At 41.8% G+C, this 25,043-nt stretch overlaps 1 protein-coding gene across 1 annotated transcript; it reads left to right on the forward strand.

Moving 5' to 3' along the window:
* Positions 1-348: 348 nt before the first annotated feature.
* Positions 349-22,750, forward strand: LOC310859509 (choline transporter-like protein 1). The gene is made up of 16 exons (XM_083766091.1): positions 349-611; positions 828-914; positions 1,734-1,876; positions 3,389-3,525; positions 3,782-3,875; positions 7,119-7,288; positions 8,462-8,551; positions 9,332-9,474; positions 10,988-11,174; positions 15,050-15,218; positions 17,365-17,521; positions 18,016-18,099; positions 18,825-18,962; positions 19,252-19,488; positions 20,534-20,602; positions 20,793-22,750. The coding sequence occupies exons 1-16, from the start codon at positions 588-590 to the stop codon at positions 20,799-20,801; spliced, it is 1,938 nt and encodes a 645-aa protein (XP_083622217.1). The 5' UTR covers positions 349-587; the 3' UTR covers positions 20,802-22,750.
* Positions 22,751-25,043: the final 2,293 nt, after the last annotated feature.

Below are 25,043 nucleotides of genomic sequence, written 5' to 3' on the forward strand. Positions count from 1 at the left end.
GGTCCTCCATGTTCAATTCATCAGAACATTTAAAGGCGTACAAATATACGCTTCTATGCAAAAATAAATAAAGAAATCATCATATGCATAGTTTATAAAAAAAATAGTAAAATACTTTTTTGATTGTTTTTATTTTGTTTTTTGTTAATACAGCTTGCTTATTTTTTATTTTATTTTTTCAAACTGTTCAATCAATCAATCAATCAATCAATCAATCAACTACCAATATTTACAAGCAACTTCACATGAAAAAGAAACCCAACGCCGCTTATAATGAGCAGACATGTCAACACTGCTGGCTGCTTGTTGCTTGTGAAATGTGATCTGTTCTTCCGTGTTTACCTGCTGCTGCTGCAAATGTATGGAGGGATAGTTCAACCAACTGTGGAGAAAATACTATTAATACCATATACAACATCATCGACTTCTTTCTTTTCCTGGGAAAAACTCCCCAGCGCGGGCGGGCAGAGAGAGAGAGAGAGATCGGCATGAGTTGGATCTGAGGAAAGTTCAACCAAACAAACAAAGCTTCTTAAAAAGTTTTGTTTTCGAGTAGTTGTTGTTGTCGCCGCCGCGAAGCACTGAAAATGGGATGTTGCAGCAGCGCCGAGGTAAGACATTTATAAATATCACTGTGTGACCACAGTGTTTTAACATGTTTGGCTACGGATAAATGTAGCCTACCAGTGAGTGTACAGATTCTCAATTTGTATGATTCGATCTATAATATTAATATTATAAGCGGTGTTTTGAGTTCACCCCTCCCACTAGTCAAATAAAACATTATGCCCCACTGTCTGTCTGTATATTTATATCTCTTTTTTTAGAGCAAACGCGACTGGAAACCACTGGAGGAGCGCTCCTGCACAGACATTCCATGGCTCATCATCTTCACACTGTTTTGTATTGGAATGGTGAGTTTTCAGTTTGAAACAGACATTCCAATGATTCCATATGCCTCATCATAATTATTCACACACACACACACACACACACACACACACACACACACACACACACACACACACACACACACACACACACACACACACACACACACACACACACACACACACTGTCTTGTATTGGAATGGTGAGTTTTCAGTTTGAAACAGACATTCCAATGATTCCATATGGATATGGCTCATCATAATTATTCACACACACTGTCTTGTATTGGAATGGTGAGTTTTCTGTTTGAAACAGACATTCCATGGCTCATCACACACACACACACACACACACACACACACACACACACACACACACACACACACACACACACACACAAACTGTTTTGTATTGGAATGGTGAGTTTTCAGTTGAATGATCCAGCTTTGACTTTTGCTCCAACGTGTTAAATGAATTGATCTCTGGCTCTCTTGGCAAGTTCAGGCATGACAGTTGTTCCCATGAGCTTACTGTAGCTAATGCATCATGCATGCATCATGCATGCCTAGGGTCATAACAAGCATATGGAATGCCCTATAGATGAATTGAATTACAAACGGAAAGGCAAACGGTAACGTTCCGATGTTCATTGTTAAAAACAAACACAATTAAATTGTTAAAACGCAATTATTTGTGTGACAACAATCGTCAACTTTTGTAATTGTGAGAGCCCTAGTTGTGACTGTGAGTGCATAGCTCTTTGTGCTTTAGATCTGATGTGATGATCTCGTGTGACGGTAGTGACCGCTGTTGTAAACCGTTCCTCTTCCTCCTTCCTGCAGGCCTGTATCTGTGGCTTTGCCATCGCCACAGGAGCGGCCTCCAGGCTCATATCTGGCTACGACAGCTACGGCAACACCTGTGGCCAGAAGAACAGCCCCATTGAAGGCATCGACCTCAGTGGCCGCGATCAGACGGAAAACAAGTTAGTCTGACTTCCTTATTGCAGAATTATGACGGCCCAAAAGAATGTGGCATGTGACAAGATTATATTTCCATGAAGTGTCTTCTTGTGTCTTGGCAACTTTTTCTGTTATAATCATGTAACAAACTTCAGACACTAATGTGTCTGGTCACCTTTCTTGACCGGGACAGATGACTGTCTGTCTGTCTGTCACCATTTCCAATTTAGACTCTGCACTCTTTTAACATTCACAGTAGGGACGCACCAATCAGGTTTTTTGGGACCGATCACTGATTGTTTTTCTCATGATCGTCCGATTCCGATCGTCCAAATTTGAATATTTCCAAAATTATTAAAACATTTCGAAACCCACGTCAAAACTGTTCCTGTGTGTGGGGAGGAAGGGGAGAATGTTTAGGCCTGTCACAAAGACGCAAAATGATATTATACTATATATCTGATTGACTTTTATACCACTTAAATGGTGTAAAAGATCGGTTTCTCCAGATAAGGTAAATTACCTGGCTGATTATCGGAGCATCTCATTCTCTAGCACAGTTCAGTTGTTAGACAAACGCTATTCAGCATTACCTGTGTGGAGGATGCAGGGATTTATTTAATCATATTACCAATAATCCTTTGTTGTGAAGGGAGACATAATGACAACAGGCTTCAGACAGACCTCAGTTGACCAGTTGTGAAGGGAGACGTAATGACGACAGGCCTCAAGACAGACCTCGGTTGACCTTGCCTCCTGCTGTCTCCTTTTCTTGTTTGGCTGGTTGTCCAACGGTTTGACTCTAGTTGGTTGCGTTCATCTTATCATGCAGCACAGGTAGCACAGTTCACACACAGAGCCACTCATTGTATAGCTGCCAATGAAACTCTGGTTGGACCTGTATTTTAACCATTTTAACCATCTAGTTCAGTGTATTCCTTCTAAAGCAAGGTCTGTGAAAACAGCTTGAACTCTCTGGCATCAGCTGAAGAGGTTAGAAACGGTCAGGAACAGAGATTATCTTTGAGACAACATCTAAGTGGTATTAATACAATGCTTGTGTCATTTATGACAATGTATGGTAGAATAATCCCAATTTTATACATTTGATCAAATGTTTTGATGCATTTTCATATTTAGGCCTTGGATACTGTCTTCTTGTATGAAAGGTCTTTGGCCCTTTTGTTGTGCTGTAGCTTTTCCAGTCATTTGCGACCCAAGGCACAGTTCCGTCCAAACAATGGGTCACGCTTCATTGATGGGCCGATTGCCCATGGAAGCTCTGAATAAATGGCGTTTCAGCCACAGAGAGAGATCTGTTCAACAAGTTGGCAAAGTGTCAGCGTGACATTTTTTTTTACCCAGATGCAATAAGCCCAGCTGGAGTAGTAAACATTGAGTAAACCCCCCGTTTTGATCAAAGGAAGACATCGTGGTTGTTCAAAAAACAAAATTACTATGTGTGCTGAAGGTAGTTTGAGCCAGTTTATAATAATTAATAAATCTTACACTGCTGTCGTTCTTTCTCCTTTTAGGTATGTTTTCTTTCTAGACCCATGCAACATTGACTTCATCAACAGGAAGATTAAGTCAATAGCCCTGTGTGTTTTCAAGTGTCCTGATACTGAACTGAAGACGTACGATGACTTGAAGAAGTTTGCACTGAATAATGGTGAGAAGTGATGAACAATAGAAATGTTTTACACTAGAGAAAAGAGTTCTTGCTATTGTCATTGTTTTAAAAATGCTAATGTTATATTTTCAAATCTACTGTTATGTAATCTACTATGTCATTATCTTCCTTTTTTAATCTTTTAAAACATTGGATTGAAAGTACAAATGTCTTCTTGTATATGTGCATGTATGCACGCATGCATGGATAGTGGATACTGACGGGGGATTTTAATTTCTCCTTCTCTTCCCAATAGGATCGGAGCTTTGTTCCTATGACATCACTCCTACAAGATATGCAAAACACCATGAAAAAGAAACCAAATGTCCCAAACTCCCTGTTCCACCAAGGTAATGATGAAGCATATCATCCCAGATTGATTACAATTTAGGCATTTAGCAGATGCTCTTCAACCAGAGCGACTTACGGTAAGCAAGAACAACACAAGGTCAAGCCCTAACCACACCCAGAGGGTCACCATGCAACTCCTGGCAACATGCAACTACTTGCAACCATTATTTCCAATGGCTGTTGTAAGGAGTTGCATTGGTGTGGTTTGTTTTGTTGCAAGGAGTTGCGAGTTGTTGCAAAAGTAGTTGCATCTTTGCTCTAGATGAGAGCGCCAGAGCGAATGAGCTCAATAATTTCTTTATGCGCTTTGAATGTGAAACTTCTCAGGGATGCTACGAGGTGATTAATGAATTGAACTGTGATGCTGTTAATGGCAGGATGGTAATAGATCAGGACACCGTCTGTAAAGTGTTTAAAGGTATTATGACATGATTTATAACATAATTTTAACAACATTAAAAGTCTTGGCCATGGTCCTTCAAACGTGTCTAAAAAGTTTGAACACTCAACTCCACTCCAGTATTTCTTGACACGAGTTTTTGTGCATGTCTAAAGTTCATCCTGAGAAGCCATGGAAAAACACATTATTTTAGCCTGTAGATGTCGGTAATTCCCCCTTTCCTGTCAACCCAAGATGCGCTTCTTTGACAACGTGGTAGGAACGTCGTCAAAAATAAAAGAGTCATCTAGGCCAGTTGGTATCCAGTGTAAGTTGGTATCCACAGCCAACAACAGAGCAGATTAATTTTTCTCTAGAAGACATTATTAGTAAGTATTACAAAGAAACAAAGTCGCGGTTGACAATGAGGAAGCGGAGAAGAGAGGGTAGGCACTAGGCAGGGAGCAGAGTGGAGGGGGCGGAGGTTTAGCCGGGATCTACGTATATCCCTGCCGTCCAACCAGATGAGACATTTTTGCATAATTATTCACAAGAGTCCAGACAGCAGAGAATACACTGAATGTTCAAACTTCGTTTTTTTTTTGTGAAATTGATGTCAAGAAAAGCCAAAAAAGCCAAAAAATCTACAAAAATGTGTTTTAAATGTCACAATCCCTTTAAAACCATACAGACCGATAAAGCAACAGGGCCAGACGGAATGCATGCTTTCCTGTTGAAAACGTGTGCTGAGGAATTAGCCCCAGCCTGGCACAGGCTTTTCCACCTGTCACTAGACTCACATACAGTGCCTGAGATTTGGAGAAAATCAGTGATAGTCCCAATCCCGAAGAAAGCATGTCCACTAGAGAATAACGATTATAGGCCTGTGGCTATAACATCTAATGTAGTAAAAGCACTGGAGAGGATCCTGACAGAGGAACTCCGAAAGGAGGTAGGACCTCAGCTAGACCAGTATCAATTTGCATATTCTAAGAAACGCAGTACATGCGATGCAATATCTACAGTAGCTCATCTCACTTTGAAACACCTGGAAAGTAAGGTAGCATACGCCAGATTACTTTTTATCGACTTCAGCTCGGCTTTTAATACTATACATCCAGACATTCTGTTACGTAAATTAGCTCAGTTAAATGTGAACCCCTTTATTATAAAATTGTATTTTTCTTTTCTCTCTAGTAGACCACAGAGGGTGAGATTTAACTCGGTGTTCTCAGAGGAGACACTGTGTAGTACAGGGGTGCCCCAAGGAACAGTCAGTTCTTCTTTTCTGTTTACCTTGTACACGGACGACTGTGTCAGCTCACATCCAAATCAGTTTGTTATCAAGTTTTCCGATGACACCGTGATACTTAGTCTGCTCAAGAGTGATAATAACATCCTCAGCCATACAGAGGGAGTAGACAAGTTTATAGAGTGGTGTGATCTACACCATCTGAAAATAAATGTAAACAAAACAGAGGAGGTCATAGTGGACCCCAGGTCCATAGGAGACCACAGTATGATTCGTGTCCATGACCATAACATCAAACAGGTCCCCTCGTATAAGTATCTGGGAGTACAGATCGACGAGGACCTGAGCTGGCACACGCATGTAACAACAATGTGTTCTAAGATACACCAGCGTCTACACTTTCTCACAAGACTTTTTGGAGTCAGTGTAAATATCATGTTGACCTTTTACAGAGCTAGTATAGAGTCAATCCTAAGATACGGTATGTCCAGCTGGTTTGGCAATTTAACTGTGAAATACAAATCTCAAATAAGTAGGCTAGCAAACATGGCTGGGAAGATCATGGGCATGTCCACCCCCCCCCCCCCCCCCCCATCACTCCCCAGGCCATCTTTGAACAAGCAGTGTTGAGACAAGCTCGGAATATTGTATCTGACCCCTTGCATGTATTATACCGAGAATATGAGCTAATGCCATCCGGTAGGAGGTATAGAACTCCACGGTGTGTGTATAATAGATTTAAACACTCTTTTGTTCCCCTGTCAATCAAAATGCTCGATCAGAGATTGCCGAATGCACTTTACTGACTCAGAGATTGCCAAAAGCACTTTTTTGACTAGCTGCACTTTATCAAGGGAATGTGTGCAATATCTCTGTTTTGTGTATGTGGGTTTTTCATGGTGTTTTTCCTTTTCGTATGTGAAAGTGTCTGTTATTTGTATGCGGCTGTGACTCTGTCTCCAAGACAAATTTCTCCCAAGGGAGACAAATAAAGACAACCTTGAACCTTGGTGTGGTTTGGCCTAATACAGCAAATGCATAGAAAGGTATCCGGAGAACTCGCCAGCTTTCTGACTCGCCGGGTTTTAGTGTTTTCTTTTCTTTTCTTTCTTTTTTTTACTTCACCTTCATTTAAATTGCATTGAATTGAGCGGGAGAGATGATAGTTGTTTAGAGTTGCCACTAGATGAAGTAGGAATGCTAAAAGTTTAAACACCAAGTACCGAAACAATGTAATTCATTAGTAAACAATATCCTGAACTGGTAGGCCTACTTATCCTTTTTATCATCATCTAGCTGACCATTTAATTGCACAAAATAATTTGATCACTTTGGAATTTGACATACTACACTGATGAAAACAGCATGTAACGATGAAGACATTGATGAAGAATTTTTGCCGCGGCGCCTTGGAGAACTGGCGAGTTCTCCGTTATCCCATTAGAAATAGTCATCAAGAATCAGATTTATATTAATCTATATGGAATCAATACGTGTGTGACTATCTCTCTTTACATTCTTTCTTTTCCAATGAAAATATTCAATTGGTGTTGTGGTAACCTGGGGTACTAACTAAACTTTGCACCGCTTTGCTCTTTTCCCACTTCGTAGCAAGTCTCTCCCGGTGTTCCACCGCTGTGTTCCCGTGGACATTGGCTGCTACGCTGAGTTCGCCCAGGCGTTCGTCACCTTCGTCAGTGACGACAGCACTCTGCACAGGGTCATCGCCGGGGTGATGGCCAGCAAGGAGATCATCATGGGACTCTGTTTGCTGGCGTTGGGTACGGTGAAAAGTTTTTTCACAGTCAGTTGATTCTTCATATCCATATGATTGAAACGGCCGGGATAATTTCCTTATTTTTCAAACAGTTCTTATATGAGGCAATCTAAAATCCCCCTATGGGGATTACAATGCAAATAAAAATGACATGGACCTGTGGACTTGGCGCCCTCTACCGATATTGGCGTCAGACTTCAGTGCTTTATAGCAAACATTTGGCAAATTTGTGCTGCTTGCCGCTTTCGCTTCTCCCAACCGACTGTACTGCTATATTTGCTCCTAGGGCTTCAGCAGGAACTCTCAAGACAGGAAGTTATTTTTGTCAAAGAAATAACAGGAAATGTTTAAGTGGTTACAGACATGGCGGCCGCCACCGCATGCCATTGCCATTTGATTGAAGTTCATCTCAGTTGGCTGCTGATCCTAGATCTGCCTCGTACGTTCGTTCGTACATATGTCCAACAAAGAGACACCACACTGACCCCCAGACCATTGTTGGAACATGTCCTTGTATTGCTTCGTCCCCCATTGTTTGATCCGACTGAGTGTGTTCCTTGTCTGTGGGTTAGATGACTCATCTGAGCAGCTAAATGTCTTCCCCCTAACCCGAGCTAGTACCGATTCCTCTCTCAGTGCCATTTATGTAATGCAGTTGTACAGTGTGTTATGTCAAGTGCAGTACATTTCCGTTTTGGCCGCAGACAAAAGCAAGGATTTACAGTATGACGGACGGTTTGAGCACCATAGACAGTTAGACACTTAAAACTATAATGCTGTGTATTTAGTTGCCCCAAGGCCCCCCTCCTTTTTCTTCCCTCTACACCAAAAATAGCCGATCGGGGGGCCCCGCTGGCCTAGTGGTCCAGGCGCTGGCCTGGCCTGACAGCGTGTTGCGTGTTCGAGTCCCGTTCATGACGACCTTTGCTGCATGTCTCAAATGTTAAAAAAATTAAAATGGCCGATCTACAGTGCCGTGAGCTTGTAGATGTGCTATTTTTGCTGAATGTTCGATCCCCGGATAAGGGACACTAGGGTTAAATAGATAATAAAATAAGGGACACTAGGGTTAAATAGATAAGGGACACTAGGGTTAAATAGCTACACTGACATTCCATGTCTTTTATCTCAGACTAACTTGTGGGTTGCTCCGTCATGTCCTCTGGCTTCTCCACAGTTCTCTCCCTGCTGTTGATGGTTGTCATTCGTTACATCTCCATCGTACTGGTGTGGATCCTGACCGTCCTGACTGTCGTGGGCTCCATAGGTGACCTTATTCACAAACTATATTCCCTTGTTGTGTTAAAAAATATACAAGTATATTTTTGAAAAGTAATGTAACCTTTTGCCCTATTATATGTGTTGGGCCTTATCTTGTGCCCCCCATTACCCCTTATCCCTAAATGTATTATTTGCCACTGTTTTTTATTTTTTTTACATTTTAAAATAGACAGACAGAACCTTGTGGTGCAAACAAAGGCGGGCGCTTTACCAACTACCAGTAACACATAGAAGGCATTATAATGAGTTTTCTTTTTCTAGTTTTATTGTTTCCGTTTGTGTTGAATAATTATTATTATTGGGGATAACTGTTAAAGGGCCACTTCACCCCTTTTGCAACCATATCTTATTTTAATGATGTCTCAGGAGACAAGAAACACATTCCTGCGGTTTTTATGTGGGTAATATGTCTTTTAGATATTTTTGTATTTCAAAGTGTTCATGGGCTCCATGATGTCATGGACACTGGGCTCACTTCCTTCCTGGACTACAATTCCCATAATGCTTTGGTCCACTGCTCCTTGTGGATATAGGGGGAGGGCTGTCTTACTGAGACAACATGTAGTCCAGGAAATAAGTGATCCCAGTGTCCATGACATCATGGAGCCCATGCACACTTTGACATACTGAAATATCTAAAAGACATATTTCCCAGATAAAAAACCCTTGTCTCCCAAACATTATTAAAATAAGATCTGGTTGCAAAAGGGGTGAAGTGGCCCTTTAACTGCTGATGTTCACGATGGGGAGATGTGCTGTGTTTCAGGTGGGACCGGCGTGCTCTGGTGGCTGTATGTTGACCACAGGAAAGCCCTGAACGATAACGCCATGTCCATATTTGGCAAAGAAGTGGTTTCGGACAACGTACAGGCCCTGCTCGTGTATGCCATCATTGCTACTGTTGCCACGGTACGTTTGAGTAATTGAGTAACTATGAGCTTGTAGATCTGCTATTTTTCAATAGCTACACCAAAAACACCAAAATGGGTCTTTTTAATTGTTGACTATTACATATCATGTTTTCACTTAACCACTTACAACTGTTCTCTGGTTCCCCAGCAGCATTAGTATGCCTCTATCCCTTCGATAATTAAATACATTCGATAATTCTTTTTAATTTTCAATATTGATGAAGCATATTGGAGTTGGACAGAAATTTAATTTAAACATGAATTGGAGCTTATAGACCTGGTTGAGTGCACTTGCTCGGTATTTACTACAGAATCCAAGACTCTCTTCAATAAATCAGTTTTCCCGTGCATTGTGGCATGACCCTGATCTCACTACGTATGGAGCGTCTTACACACGCCAATTTGAAAATGAAAATGCAATGTGATTTGCTTGTTGCTTCATCTCCAAGTGTGTTCATTCTATGACAATGAAAAAGCAAATCACATTGCATTTTCATTTTCAAATCGTACACACGCCGTCATAGAATGAGCACACCTGGAGATGAAATGTACATGCTATTATTATGCATTATATATTCACCCATTTAGACCTGAGAACGATTCTACAAATGTCTTCTAAATCCTGACAGTTTTCTGAAAACCCTATGTTTCTATGTCAGTGGTTCTCAAACATTTTCATGTCAAGGACCCCCAGAATTATCTGTATTTGGCCGCCGACCCCATCTGAAAATATGATGTTCCAGGGACCCCCAGAAGCAAAGATTTGAGTTAAAAACGTTTGCTCTGAAATAATATATATTCAAAGATTTGCGCCACATTTTTAAGATTTTTTATTTATTTTAGCAGATCTACATGCTCATAGCGTGGCACTCGGTGCCGCGCTATGAGCTTTTAGATCTGCTGTTTTTCAATAGCTAAAGTATAACATAATGCTTGAAACACCAAAATGGGTTCCCGTCCAGAATGGGTTAAATGCGTTCATTATCTGAAGGTTAAAAAGCATTTCTCTTATTTAATTTGAATTTTCAAATGATCTTTTATTTATAATAATTTTAATTGTGCCATAGAATGAGCATATCTGTAGATTAAATGTAAATGCTATTGCATTTTAGATTTATTTTTGTCTCAAGAAATGCGTTAATGACCTGAAGAAAATGAAAAGGCATTTCTCTTATTTCAATTGACATTTTGTATTTGCCATTTCATTTGAATTTTGGCAGCTTTATGCTTCCATAGCATGGTGACCCTGTGGTGTGGTTAGGGGCTTAGCAAGCAAGCCACCTCTGCCACAAAGACAATGTTCCTGTATTTATTTTCTTCTTCTGTTACACAACATGCACTCCAGAAAAAATTAAATGAAAGTCATAATGGCTGTACAGCCACGCAGCTGTGAAGGTGCTCATCCACTGAAAGTGGTTGTCTTACAGTGTTTATTTCGTTGACTAAAACTAAGATGAAAATTGTTCGTTGACTACCTTTTTTCACTGACACAATCCTGTGTGATTCTGCAGGTGATTCTCCTGCTGCTGATGTTCTTCATGAGAAAGCGGGTGGCTCTGGTCATCTCTCTGTTCCACGTGGCCGGCAAGGTGTTCATCCATCTGCCACTGCTGGTTATACAGCCCGTCTGGACCTTCCTCTGCCTCATGCTCTTCTGGATCTACTGGATCTCCGTGCTCCTCTCCCTGGGGACCGCAGGTTAGTGGATCTACTCCATCTCCGTGCCTCTCTTCCTGGGGACCGCCGGTTATGAAGGAGTTGTTGCCAGCCACTGCAGTGCACACACACTTTGTGCCGTTTGCAAAGCATACGTACACAACACATACATCCCGTATGAGTAGGAAAGAAGGATTGGGGGCCCCACCCTCACGTGTTCTCCCAGTGTCCCCTAGGGTAGGTACCCTCACATGTTCTCCCAGTGTCCCCTAGGGTAGGTACCCTCACATGTTCTCCCAGTGTCCCCTAGGGTAGGTACCCTCACATGTTCTCCCAGTGTCCCCTAGGGTAGGTACCCTCACATGTTCTCCCAGTGTCCCCTAGGGTAGGTACCCTCACGTGTTCTCCCAGTGTCCCCTAGGGTAGGTACCCTCACATGTTCTCCCCGTGTCCCCTAGGGTAGGTACCCTCACATGTTCTCCCCGTGTCCCCTAGGGTAGGTACCCTCACATGTTCTCCCAGTGTCCCCTAGGGTAGGTACCCTCACATGTTCTCCCCGTGTCCCCTAGGGTAGGTACCCTCACATGTTCTCCCCGTGTCCCCTAGGGTAGGTAGGTACCCTCACATGTTTTCCCCGTGTCCCCTAGGGTAGGTACCCTCACAAAATACATGCAGTAACCCTGGTCTCTAGTCTATACTGCCTCCCCCTGGCCAGCCGGTTGAAATATCGTGTTCCTTCCACGCGCTACGTCCAACCGGTGAAAAGAAAAGAAAAAAAGTGGTTTGTACTCATTGTAGGAAGCATGAGGTCAGTCCGTTGCTCTCCCCATGTTGGCAGAGGGGGGCTAGCGCCCACGATTACGTATTGACAATGGGTGGAAAAAGTAATTGGTTACGAAAATTGTGGGATAAAAATGTATATATATATTTTTTGGGAAAATAAATAAGTGAAAGGAATGATCCACTATCAAAGTTGTGAGTGTTGAGTCTATTTGTGAAAGTAACAGATTAAATTTATACAAGACATATTTTTGATTACAAGCAATACTGTCTGAGAATAAAATCAAATTCAGTCCGATTCTAAACATGGTGCTTGGCTGTGGTCTCCTACACACCCCAGAATGACCCACGTGGGCTGAGTTCCAGAGCAGTGCGTGTCATGAGTCCAGTGGCCCCCGGCCAGGGGAGGGGACAATGGCTGTAGTTTTTTTTGGTTCCCATGCGGTCAATCTTGGGTGCCTTTTTGATTTGCTGCCTCACATAACGGAGAGCTTTGACTGACTCGTGAATTGATCATTTCTCCGACCAACGAGGACAACATGGAGATGAGCATCTTGAAACAGGGGAGTGCAGTGCAGTGGAGTATTCCTTAGATCAAGTCTAATTGGGTTAAGCATGATTTGCTCTGAAATGTTTTGTTTGGGTGTGTGGGCTTCATGAGGTCAGTCCAGGACACTGGCTTTGCTCTTTATGTCAGTTAATATGTCAGCGTTTCCTTTGCCGGCAGCAGCTACCAGAACATAAATGTAGTCCTTGGACTGGTGACATTTTGGTCCTGGTCTCGTGGTGCGTCTAACCCTCCCACTGGTGTTTGGAATTTTGAGCGGGGACTGGTGCAGTGGGAGGATGGAGTCAAAGAACCAGTTCTCTCTAAGTCTCCCACTCCCCTATTTTGTAAGTTCTTTAACTTCAGAAATTAACTGATTTTAGACCTGAGTCTGTTGCCTTCTAAATCCTGACAGTTTTCTGAAAAACCCATGTTTCTATGTCAGTGGTTCTCAAACGTTTTCATGTCAAGGACCCCCAAATATATATGTAATTGGCCGCCGACCCCCATCTGAAAATATGTTGTTCCAGGAACCCCCTAGAAGCAAAGATTTGATTGATCTGTATCAGTATGCTTATTTAATTTCCAATACTTTAACGTGGAACGTTCTAGTCATCACCCTGCATTCTAGTTGGAAGAATTATACCCTTATTAAAGTGAATCTTGCCTCTCTTTCAAGTGATTCATTTTGTGCGTACAGATACAGTCACATTAAGTTTGAATAACAATAAGATAAAGATATTACCTCCCAAGGCGGTATTTGCTCTCAGTAGGCAGAAGTTATTGTACGAACAGTAGCAAGTGCAATGTTCCGCTAGGGCATTAAGCAACTAGTCGACTATTTAACTAGTCGACTAGTAAATCCACTAGTCCTTGTTGTTACTAGCTGACTAGTTTTTTTCCCCCCTGATTTTGTAGGCCTCAAGATCAGGTAGATTATAGTTATAGTCACCAATGTACACAGTTTTTAAATGTACAAATATTTATTTCCAATTTTGTTATTTTATATAATAGGTAGTTAAATAGGTAGTTAAACAACTAGTAAATTAGTAAAAAGGACTAGAAGTGAATGCCCTATGTTCTGCACAAAATGGGCATCTATCTAAAAGGAAATGCCAGAGGCCAATCTATCTGGAACTCTATGACAAACAAATGGCATACAGTATGTACAACATGTGCATTTTTAGGTGCAGCCGGTTGCACAATAGAACATATTTGTCTCTGAGTCAGTGTGTCATCTGTTGACAAAAATGCACGGCAGTAATTATACAGTCGATTAGCACAGATGTGAACGGGTGTGTGGAATGTGGTTATTTAACACTGGGCCTAATGGGATAATGGACTTGGATGATGAGGTTAGCGTATTCTGTAATACGCATATTTGAGCCATCTGGGATCTCTGTTATTTCCCACTTTGAGTTATGGGGAAACTCCACACACGTCATCATCACTCATCAAAACAAAATTATCCACTTAAACCCAATATAACGAAATTTACCAGAATCCCCCAGGGGTCTATTCTAGATACTATCCTCCTCCCCCCCCCCCCCCCCCCCCCCTCTCTCTGTACCAAATCTCTTTGCTGAGAAGAATCGATCTACAAGCTCACAGCTTGTTGTGAGTGCTGTGAGCTTGTAGATTGCACTGTTTTCACTGACTGTTGATCCTATGCATAAGATCTGGTCATCCCAGCTTAGTAAGAGGTTCTAAGTAAAAAATATTCAGGACGACCATCTAGCCGTTTCTACTCTATGGCTCCGAGACATGGACACTTTAAAATAAATCAGAGAAACGGCTGGATGGCACTTACACCCGCCTTCTAATGAGAGCACAAAATCTCTCTTGGAAGAGCCACCCATGCATCGACTTCTCTAATATACGGCAACCTTCCCTGTGTTTCTTCACTAGTCCGGTCCAGAAGAACACAGTTTGCCGGGCCACTGCTACAGAGCTGACAATGAGGTTATATCTTCCCTCCTTCTCTGGAATCCTGCCTCAAAGCAGACCAGAGGTAGAAAACTGTCCTTCCCTAATGTCACTATGGGACAAATGCATCCAAGTCTGGCGTGGCATTGTGAAATCCATGATCTCGACCGCGGTCGAAAAAGGATGTTGATTCTAGTATAGGGAAACTAGTGTTCATGTGGTTAAGCTATTGGGTGTTCTAAAGCGCTATGAAAAGCGCTGAAAAAAACAAGTTAGTGGTAGGTTAGTGGTAGCTCAGGGGAAGGTAGCTGCTGTACAGCAGTGTTCATTTTGACAGTAAATTCACAATGTCTTGAAACACCGGTGAATGTCCGCAAAATTCAACACCAGAGCAGAGAAAATAAACAGCGAAATCAGCCATTATGACGGCATCAAGGCCCGCCAACACATTTTTGTCGACTAAATCACCTGTAGATTTAGTTGACTAAAATCTCATGCCATTTAGTTGACTAAAACTAAACTAATAGTAACACATTCCAGGTGACCAAAATGTCACAAAAACCAAGTGAAAACCATTCAAGAGACTATGACTAAAACTAAAACTAAAATTAGAAATTTGCTGCCAAAAACAACACTTGGCTCCAGCTTGTGTTCTTCTACTTAGGCACCGCGCTGAAGCACAACGTGACGGGCCTGGTGGAGTACCAGATGAAAGGACCTCTTCAGTACATGGTGTGGTACCACGCCGTGGGCCTCATCTGGGTCAGCGAGTTCATACTCGCCTGCCAGCAGATGACCATCGCCGGAGCTGTGGTCACCTACTACTTCACAAGGTATAGGAGCTGTGGTCACCTACTACTTCACAAGGTATAGGAGCTGTGGTCACCTACTACTTCACAAGGTATAGGAGCTGTGGTCAGTGACTACTTCACAAGGTATAGGAGCTGTGGTCACCTACTACTACACAAGGTATAGGAGCTGTGGTCACCTACTACTTCACAAGGTATAGGAGCTGTGGTCAGTGACTACTACACAAGGTATAGGAGCTGTGGTCACCTACTACTACACAAGGTATAGGAGCTGTGGTCACCTACTACTTCACAAGGTATAGGAGCTGTGGTCAGTGACTACTTCACAAGGTATAGGAGCTGTGGTCACCTACTACTTCACAAGGTATAGGAGCTGTGGTCACCTACTACTTCACAAGGTATAGGAGCTGTGGTCACCTACTACTTCACAAGGTATAGGAGCTGTGGTCACCTACTACTTCACAAGGTATAGGAGCTGTGGTCAGTGACTACTTCACAAGGTATAGGAGCTGTGGTCACCTACTACTTCACAAGGTATAGGAGCTGTGGTCAGTGACTACTTCACAAGGTATAGGAGCTGTGGTCACCTACTACTTCACAAGGTATAGGAGCTGTGGTCACCTACTACTTCACAAGGTATAGGAGCTGTGGTCACCTACTACTTCACAAGGTATAGGAGCTGTGGTCAGTGACTACTACACAAGGTATAGGAGCTGTGGTCACCTACTACTTCACAAGGTATAGGAGCTGTGGTCAGTGACTACTTCACAAGGTATAGGAGCTGTGGTCAGTGACTACTACACAAGGTATAGGAGCTGTGGTCACCTACTACTTCACAAGGTATAGGAGCTGTGGTCACCTACTACTTCACAAGGTATAGGAGCTGTGGTCACCTACTACTTCACAAGGTATAGGAGCTGTGGTCAGTGACTACTTCACAAGGTATAGGAGCTGTGGTCACCTACTACTTCACAAGGTATAGGAGCTGTGGTCAGTGACTACTTCACAAGGTATAGGAGCTGTGGTCAGTGACTACTACACAAGGTATAGGAGCTGTGGTCACCTACTACTTCACAAGGTATAGGAGCTGTGGTCACCTACTACTTCACAAGGTATAGGAGCTGTGGTCACCTACTACTTCACAAGGTATAGGAGCTGTGGTCAGTGACTACTTCACAAGGTATAGGAGCTGTGGTCAGTGACTACTTCACAAGGTATAGGAGCTGTGGTCAGTGACTACTTCACAAGGTATAGGAGCTGTGGTCACCTACTACTTCACAAGGTATAGGAGCTGTGGTCACCTACTACTTCACAAGGTATAGGAGCTGTGGTCAGTGACTACTTCACAAGGTATAGGAGCTGTGGTCAGTGACTACTTCACAAGGTATAGGAGCTGTGGTCACCTACTACTTCACAAGGTATAGGAGCTGTGGTCACCTACTACTTCACAAGGTATAGGAGCTGTGGTCACCTACTACTTCACAAGGTATAGGAGCTGTGGTCAGTGACTACTTCACAAGGTAGCGGAATCAATATCTCGCTTTTTCTATAGTTAATTTTCAAAGAGACCTGCATTTTTCAGCGCAGATAAGCCTAGGGGCAACAGCGCAAGTGTGTTTACGTGAGCGTGGTCCCGTGAAATTGCCCGTGACTCAACAGACCTGGATTCTGTTTAGCTATTTTTTAATGCTTGCGTTGTCGCGTCCCTCTTGAGCAGAGCTGTTGTTGATCCAGACAACAACGTCTGCGTTCATCGCTGCTCGTTTGAAATAAGAACCTTTAGTCTTTTGAATAACACACCTTCGTCTTTTAGTCTTTTAGTCTTTAGTCTCTTTTAGTCTGTTAATTTTGCCAGAAAATATGTAGTCTTAGTCTTGGGGCCCTATCTTGCGCCACCCATTATCACTAAACTTATTTGCCTATACTATACTATCTATACTATCTTACTATTTAGTCTTCTGAAAAACCTGTTTTTGTCTTAGTCATAAGTCAACAAAATTAACACTGCCTCCGAGAGTAGTTGTCCTTCACATGACAACTAAGCTTTGCATTACTTAGACCTCAACATCTTTTATGTTTAATTTCCAATCCATTTTTCCTTCCATGCTGGAGTATATATATTATAATTTCTCATGTTCTCTCCCTGTCTTGTTGTGTTCCTGAACTTCAGGAATAAATCCCAGCTGTCCATGACTCCCATTGTCACCTCTGTGCTCCGTCTCATCCGTTACCACCTGGGGACGGTGGCCAAGGGCTCCTTCATTATCACCCTGGTCAAGATCCCCCGCTTCATCCTAACATACATTCACAACCAGCTCAAGGGGAAGGTGGGCCGTGCAAAGTCATCTAGACCTTTTATTCTAGAGAAATTGGAGCCTGACCGGCTGATATTTTGGCCATTATTTCACTATTATGTCCTGCTTTTAGTGTGTGTGCAAACACAAACTTTGTCCTACACAAACATTACATGTCATTGACAATGAATGGGCAATTTTTAATGTTTGTGTAAACACAAACATTGCGAAACAGTACAAACATTGAAGACAAGGTGAGGAATGAGATGATTTTTTTTTTTTTTTTTTTATTCAATTGAGTGCCCCTCACTTCACACAGGTGTGATTACATCTGTATCGGCACTTTTGCAGCTCAGGGCCTATTTTGCACATGTATTTACTCATAGCGAACATTTCATAAGATTTTCCATATCTGCCATTGGTCGGGCTCTACCAGAAACTGTATATTCTACTAGAAGATGAATGAAACCGTCATCTATACTGCAATTTGTGCGTCGGATTTAGCATGCCTTTCTTCCATCCCGCAGGAAAACGCCTGTGCGCGTTGCATGCTGAAAGCTTGCATCTGTTGCCTGTGGTGTCTTGAGAAGTGCCTCGCTTTCCTCAACCAGGTAAGTACAGACCAGTGTGACTGGAGCTAATTAACTAATTAACTCTATCTCTACCGCTAACTGTTGGCATAAACCCCAGTTCCCAGTGCCAGCATACACTTTAAAAGACGGTGTTTGCCCCCCCCCCCCACCCCCCCACACACACACTCGCCACACACACTCTAGTATCATTGGAAACACACATTAGGCACAAATTAAATCCGAAATGTGGATGGCAGAAAATCCACCAGGGACAGCAATTCTAGAGTCGGATTTATGGAGGTTTGTTGTGTTTATTGTTGTGACAGGCCTACAGTGGAGCACTCATTTTCTACTCATGTTCTTTTCAGAACGCTTACACTGCCACAGCCATCAACATCTCATATGCTCTCGTTTTCAGAACGCTTACACTGCCACAGCCATCAACATTATGCTCTTGTTTTCAGAACGCTTACACTGCCACAGCCATCAACATCTCATATGCTCTTGTTTTCAGAACGCTTACACTGCCACAGCCATCAACATCTCATATGCTCTCGTTTTCAGAACGCTTACACTGCCACAGCCATCAACATCTCATATGCTCTTGTTTTCAGAACGCTTACACTGCCACAGCCATCAACATCTCATATGCTCTTGTTTTCAGAACGCTTACACTGCCACAGCCATCAACATCTCATATGCTCTTGTTTTCAGAACGCTTACACTGCCACAGCCATCAACATCTCATATGCTCTTGTTTTCAGAACGCTTACACTGCCACAGCCATCAACAGCACCAGTTTCTGCACCTCGGCCCGCGATGCCTTGACCATCATGGTGTCCAACGCCCTTCGAGTGGCCGCCATCAACACCGTCGGAGACTTTGTCCTCTTCCTGGGAAAGGTACAGTCGTCTAAAGCTAAAATTGTCTACTTGTGTGTAATGTGATTTGCAGTTTTAATATGAGTAAAGTGGAGTAGTAAGGCTGTCAACTTTACCTCATGACAACACGGGGGGGGGGGGGGGGGGATGGGTTAATTTATCCATTTGTAATTGTTGAACAAGTCTAGGATAAGAAGGATAGGCAACAAAAAAAGGAATTACAGCGATCTCGTTTGATATCATTAAAAAGGACCTAAAGACGTATACACGTCATTAACATAATTCGTGTTCATTTCATTTTAATTCTTAGGTCCTGGTGGTGTCGTGCACAGCCTTTGCGGGCGTGCTGGCCCTCAACTACCAGAGGGACTACACGGTGTGGGTGCTGCCGCTGCTCATCGTCAGCGTGTTTGCCTTCCTGGTCGCTCACTGCTTCCTGTCCGTGTTCGAGATGGTGGTGGACGTCCTCTTCCTCTGCTTCGCCATAGACACCAAGTACAACGACGGCAGCCCCGGCAAGGAGTTCTACATGGACAAGTCCCTCATGGTGAGAGGATATTAGGAGTGTGGGATAAGAGAGAGAGGAGCCTATATTAGCAGTAAGACGCCCTGCGTGCAGTACTTAGTTTAGACAGTACTTGGTTTAGACTAGTCATTGGTTAGACCAGTCATTAGTCCTACAACTACAACCTATCTCAAACCCTCACCCTAACCCTAACCTCCCACGGGGCAGCACACCTAAATCTAACCTTAACCCATGTCTAACCAATGACTAAGTATATGCACCCCGCAAATTTCTATTTTAGTTTAGTCATAGTCTTTGGAATAAACTTAATTTAGTTTTAGTCACATTTTATTCACCCGGAATGTTTTAGTTTCTAGTTTTAGTCGACTAAATATCATAAGATTTTAGTCTACTAAATCTACAGTTGATTTAGTCGACAAAAATGTATTTTGTCGGGTCTTGATGCTGTCGTAAAGACAGATTTTTACACTTGCTGAAAATAGCAGATCTACAAGCTCACAAATCAAGTGTAAAATGACTTTTAAAATGATTTATACTGGATCTCTTGTCCACTAGTCCCTTCCTAACATTTTAGTCTAGTTTTTATTTGTTGACGAAATTGTCAATATATTTAGTCATAGTTGTAGTCGTCATAGCTTAGTTTTCATTTAGTTTTTATTCAGTTTTCGCCAGTGAAAAAAAGGTAGTCAACGAACATGTTTCGTCAAAGTATTAGTCGATGAAATCAACACTGGTGCACGCAGGCATCCGCCTGGGTGACAGCAGACTGCTGGGCGAGCGCTGGTGCTTTGGCATGGGGGTGGGGTCAGATCAACATATGGAATGAATTCTGTACTGGCCATATATGGAGCGTGTCTTGAATGTACAGGGTTTGATGAGGTCAGATCATCAAATCAATGATCATTGTCGGAACAGGAAGGACGGGGTGAGAAAGGATCAACATATGGAATGTCAGAACAGGTCAGCTCCATATATGGAGATCTAAAGGGTTTGAGGTCTGATGTAGAGTTGAAAGTGGATATCATATTTTCTCTCATGGTCTTCCATCCCTCTTTTATCTTCCCAGGAATATGTTGAGAACAATAAGAAGGGACGGTACAAACCAAGCGATGGTGGACCTGAGATGAAGGCTATGGTAAGTTGACAGCTTTTAGGCCCACATCTCCTGCCATTGTCTCAACGATTATCTCCTTGGAATAAGGTCAAATCATTTGTCATTTATTAAGAGGTAATGTTTGATTTGAAACCGTCTTAAATCTGCTGAAATTAATTGGAGTAGATGGGGAGGGGGAAAAGTGAGTAAAATACTTTGTTCTTGCTTGCAGGCACATTGAAGAACTACTCACTCCACTAACCACATAACAAAGGAACAGAATGACAGATAAACTAAAAACATTCAAATGCCTAACTCAGTGTGGAATGTTCCTACCACTCCAGGGATATACAGGTAGTACATATTTATATGAAGATTTCACATATTTTCACTCAAATGTGCATTTCATTAGGTATCTTATTTTAACGAGGGGGAACAAAATATTTTTTTGTACTGTTTTGAATTCGATTTTATATGACTTTTTTTGTACGTTGGCTGGTATAAAGGCTATTTTTCTGACGTCTTGACACTTAAATCCACTAGAATAAAACACTGACTTCTGAACTGATATTGCCTTTATAACTACGGTGCTGCCGTTGTGCTATTTGATGGTGTATTTATTTTATTTGTCTTATTTATCCCTGTGGGTAACCAGCCAAACGGATGACGTGACCGTGACGTCACATTGTCATACCTCCAGCACAGCTATAGTGGCGTTTTTAACCCATTCAGGACGGGAACTTTAGCTATTGAAAAATAACAGATCATGGTCTGTGCCGCTCATAGCGCATAGAGTGCTGCGTTACAAGCTTGTAGATCTGCTATTATTGAAAAGTCTTTCAGAGCGAACGTTTCTAACTCAAATCTTTGCTTCTGAGGGGTTCCTGGAATAACATATTTTCAGATTGTGGTCGGTGGTCAATTACATATCCTTTTTTGGGGTTCTTGACATGAAATATTGAGCACCACTGACATAGAAACATGGGTATTTCAGAAAACTGTCGGGATTTAGAAGACTTTTTTTTTCTCCGACGTCGGGCCTAAATGCATTAATAGCAGAACATTGTTCACTGTTCTTAAAACATAAACGTTAACTGTCAGGCTTTGTTGGCAGCCCCTAAAAATAGAACGCCAAGTCGGGCTTACTTCTCAGTTCTCACACTTGCCATGTTTCGCAGACTTTTCAGCATAGAAGAGGCACAGATAGGAATAGTCCAATAGCGCAGCCATCAAATACCTATTTGACTGGAAATGGTTACACCAAAAGAAGTTAATCGCAACACTTAAGTGCCTTCCAGATGTTTTTTTTTTGTGTTGGTCACGGATTGATGACAAATATTGATGTAGGTACTGTAAGAGATGCATGAGGGTGGGACATTATTTAAAATGAAAACTTAAAGCTGCTATAAGCAATAATATGTCAAAACCGTAATGACTATATTAAAAAATAATTGGTATTCAGACAGCCAGTAATGGGTAAAACGCTCACAAAGAAATGTAGTCTCTGTGACACATCTAGGGGCCGCAATCTGCATTCAAAGATTTTCCTAGAAGCTTTGTCATTGGTCGATTTGCCTGTCTACTTCCCGATTGGTTAGTCATTGCGACCGGACTTTTTTTCGACCAATGACAAAGCTTCTATGAACATCTTTGAATCCAGATGTGTCACAGAGATGTGTCACAGGGACTACATTTGTGTTCTACCCATTGCTGGCTGTCTGAATACCAAAAAATAAAAAAAAGGGTCATTAAAAGTTTGGACATATTATTGCCTATAGCAGCTTTCATGTTCAACCTCAATCCCATGATGTGTGATCATTAATATGATGCATAATATTAATATAATGTCTCACTCTGGGAGATGTTGAAATGGATTGAATCGAGGCATCGAGCGTCATATTAAGACGACACACATGGATTTAGGTTGCAAGTTAGCAAAGATTTCCTTTTAATATTTGAGGTCTGGGTTACTTTTTTTGCATTTGGATTTGTACAGTATAATATTTCTATTTTTTTTTTTTTACCACAAATGTCTTTTACAGCAAATGTTCTTTTGCATGTACTGACATGGATTGAATCGTTCTGTGAGCATTCTTGAAGGAATGTCTTAACTGTTTTTGGTTGTTAATGTCGTCTGTTTGTTTCTTGATGACAATAAGGATATTGTAATAAATACATGCATCAAGCTTACTGTGTAAATGGTATATTTCTATAGTGCCTTTATCCAAATTGCTTTATGACGCGCGCATTCACCCATTTCTCACCCATTCTTCTCTCACTCCACATTCACACCGATGGCAGAGGGTCAGGGAACCATGCAATCTGTTCACCAGGAGCGGTTTAGGGGTTTTCAACTGATTGTGGACCAGGGAACACCACCCTGATTCCCAATCAACCTGAGGACCACTGTTGTGATGGGTGGGGACATGGGCTAACATTAGTGCTTTTGTAACACTTGCTATGCATCCCATGTGTGTGTGTATATATATATATATATATATATATATATATATATATATATATATATAATATAAATGATACATCCCACAGTTTCTCAACCAAATGGTCCATTGACTACTAATAATTTCCTAATAATGACTCAACCAGACAATCCTCTTGAGATTCCGACTCCCTTTTTCTGTTGAATTTCTTGACCTCCAACTTGTCCGTAAATACATGGATGGTCATCATAGGTCACCAGATTATTCAGTTCACTGTCTCTCAACTAGTGGAAAGACATTCTAAAAAAAGATCAACAAATGCTGCATTACTAAATGAATGCTCAGGGACCACACGCAATACTTCCATGGACCCTCTGTTGAAAACCCCTGGTTTTAGGGGTTCAATGTCTTGTTCAGTGGAGCCTGCCTGGCAAATGACATGGGGGGAGGTCCTTTTTGTGGGCTTGGCCGAAAGTGGGCGTTACCAAAAGGTGGGCGTGGCCATGGCCGCCAGAAGTCTGTCAGATTTTGACAGCTTCAAATTAGTGTTAAACATAATATAACCCAATTGACTCCAGTCCTCTCTGTTTAATATATCTATATAATGAAACTATATAAACTATGCATATACCATGAAGTGCTATGACTACTAGCTCTGGTCCATAGCTCTAATGCGTTTCATTTAGAGCTATGTTACTCTAAACTTCCCCGCTCGCATGAATGCAGACCAGCCTCTACTCTTTGGCGTAAATAAAAAGAACGTTTTTTGCTACACATAAAAACAAAGGCGAGTTGTGTCATTAGAAAGCCTACTTTGGTAATTGGTTCTAGTTCTAGTGAACAGAAATAATAAATAAATAGACTTTGTAACCTAACTGTAGGGAGTGCAAACACATTAAAGAGTTATTAAAGGGGGTTATCATCTATGAAAAGGCAACACAATGAGCAGAAAATAAAAATGAACCATGTAAATACAACAAATTGAGCAGAGCACTGCAGGGAGTCGAACCCCATTCCGGTAAACCAGAAGTACCACAACCAGTGCCTTGGTTTTTGTTTTGTTTTACGAGGTCCATTCGTTGAAATGTAAATTTTGCATTGCAACGGTAAAGTAATTTCACAATTGACATTGTAGGCAATAATTAATAACGGTATGGCACCAGGCCAAAGCCATGGGGATGGGCAGTCTGTCTGTCTGGAGAAGGCGTTGCTTAATTTATCCCTAGGTGGCTTAAAAAAAAAACCCAAAAACATCCTGTCTAGTAGTGTCAAGTAATAGTATGTAAACAATGTGCTATATATATATTTTTTTTTTCTTTTCCCTCTGTGTGTTAAGCATGTGCAGCAGCTATATCTGGTTGGACCATATAATGTATAACCTAATTCTGATCAGTGTTTGGGTCTATTGTATTACGCCTCTTGTGCAGATCCAAATACAATAATTCAAATGTGTCCGTCAGTTTGTTAACAGCTAATCTCCAGCACCATTAACCCGGTCGATGCCAAATTTTGCACACACACTCTCTGGATGCCAACGATGAACCTCTGTCCCAAATTTTCCAGAACGGCCTGTATAGCACCACACATTTTTGTATGCCCTCCGAAACTATGGACTATAGCCTTTCGCTTTTCCGCGATTTTACCTTTTTTCAAATCGTAAACAATGATGAAGAATCGCGCACTATAGCATGCCACTTAATGACCTTGGGGTCATCAAGGTCATTGATATTGATCAATGACCTTGAGCAGTATAAATGACCTTCAATAAGACTAGTAAATGACCTTGACCAGTATAAATGACCTTGACAAGTACAAATGACCTTGACCAGTATGAATGACCGTGACCAGTATATGACTGACCAGTATAAATTACCTTCATGAGACTAGTAAATGACCTTGACCAGTATAAATGACCTTCATAAGACTAGTAAATGATCTTCACCAGTATAAATGACCTTGACCAGTATGCAGTCCGTGACCATGGATTATAGCCTTTTGCTTTTCCTTGATTTTCACCTTTTTTTTAAATCCTCAACAATGAT

The sequence above is a fragment of the Protomyctophum parallelum genome (genome assembly GCF_964188405.1).
Source record: "Protomyctophum parallelum genome assembly, chromosome: 5".
NCBI lineage: Eukaryota > Metazoa > Chordata > Actinopteri > Myctophiformes > Myctophidae > Protomyctophum > Protomyctophum parallelum.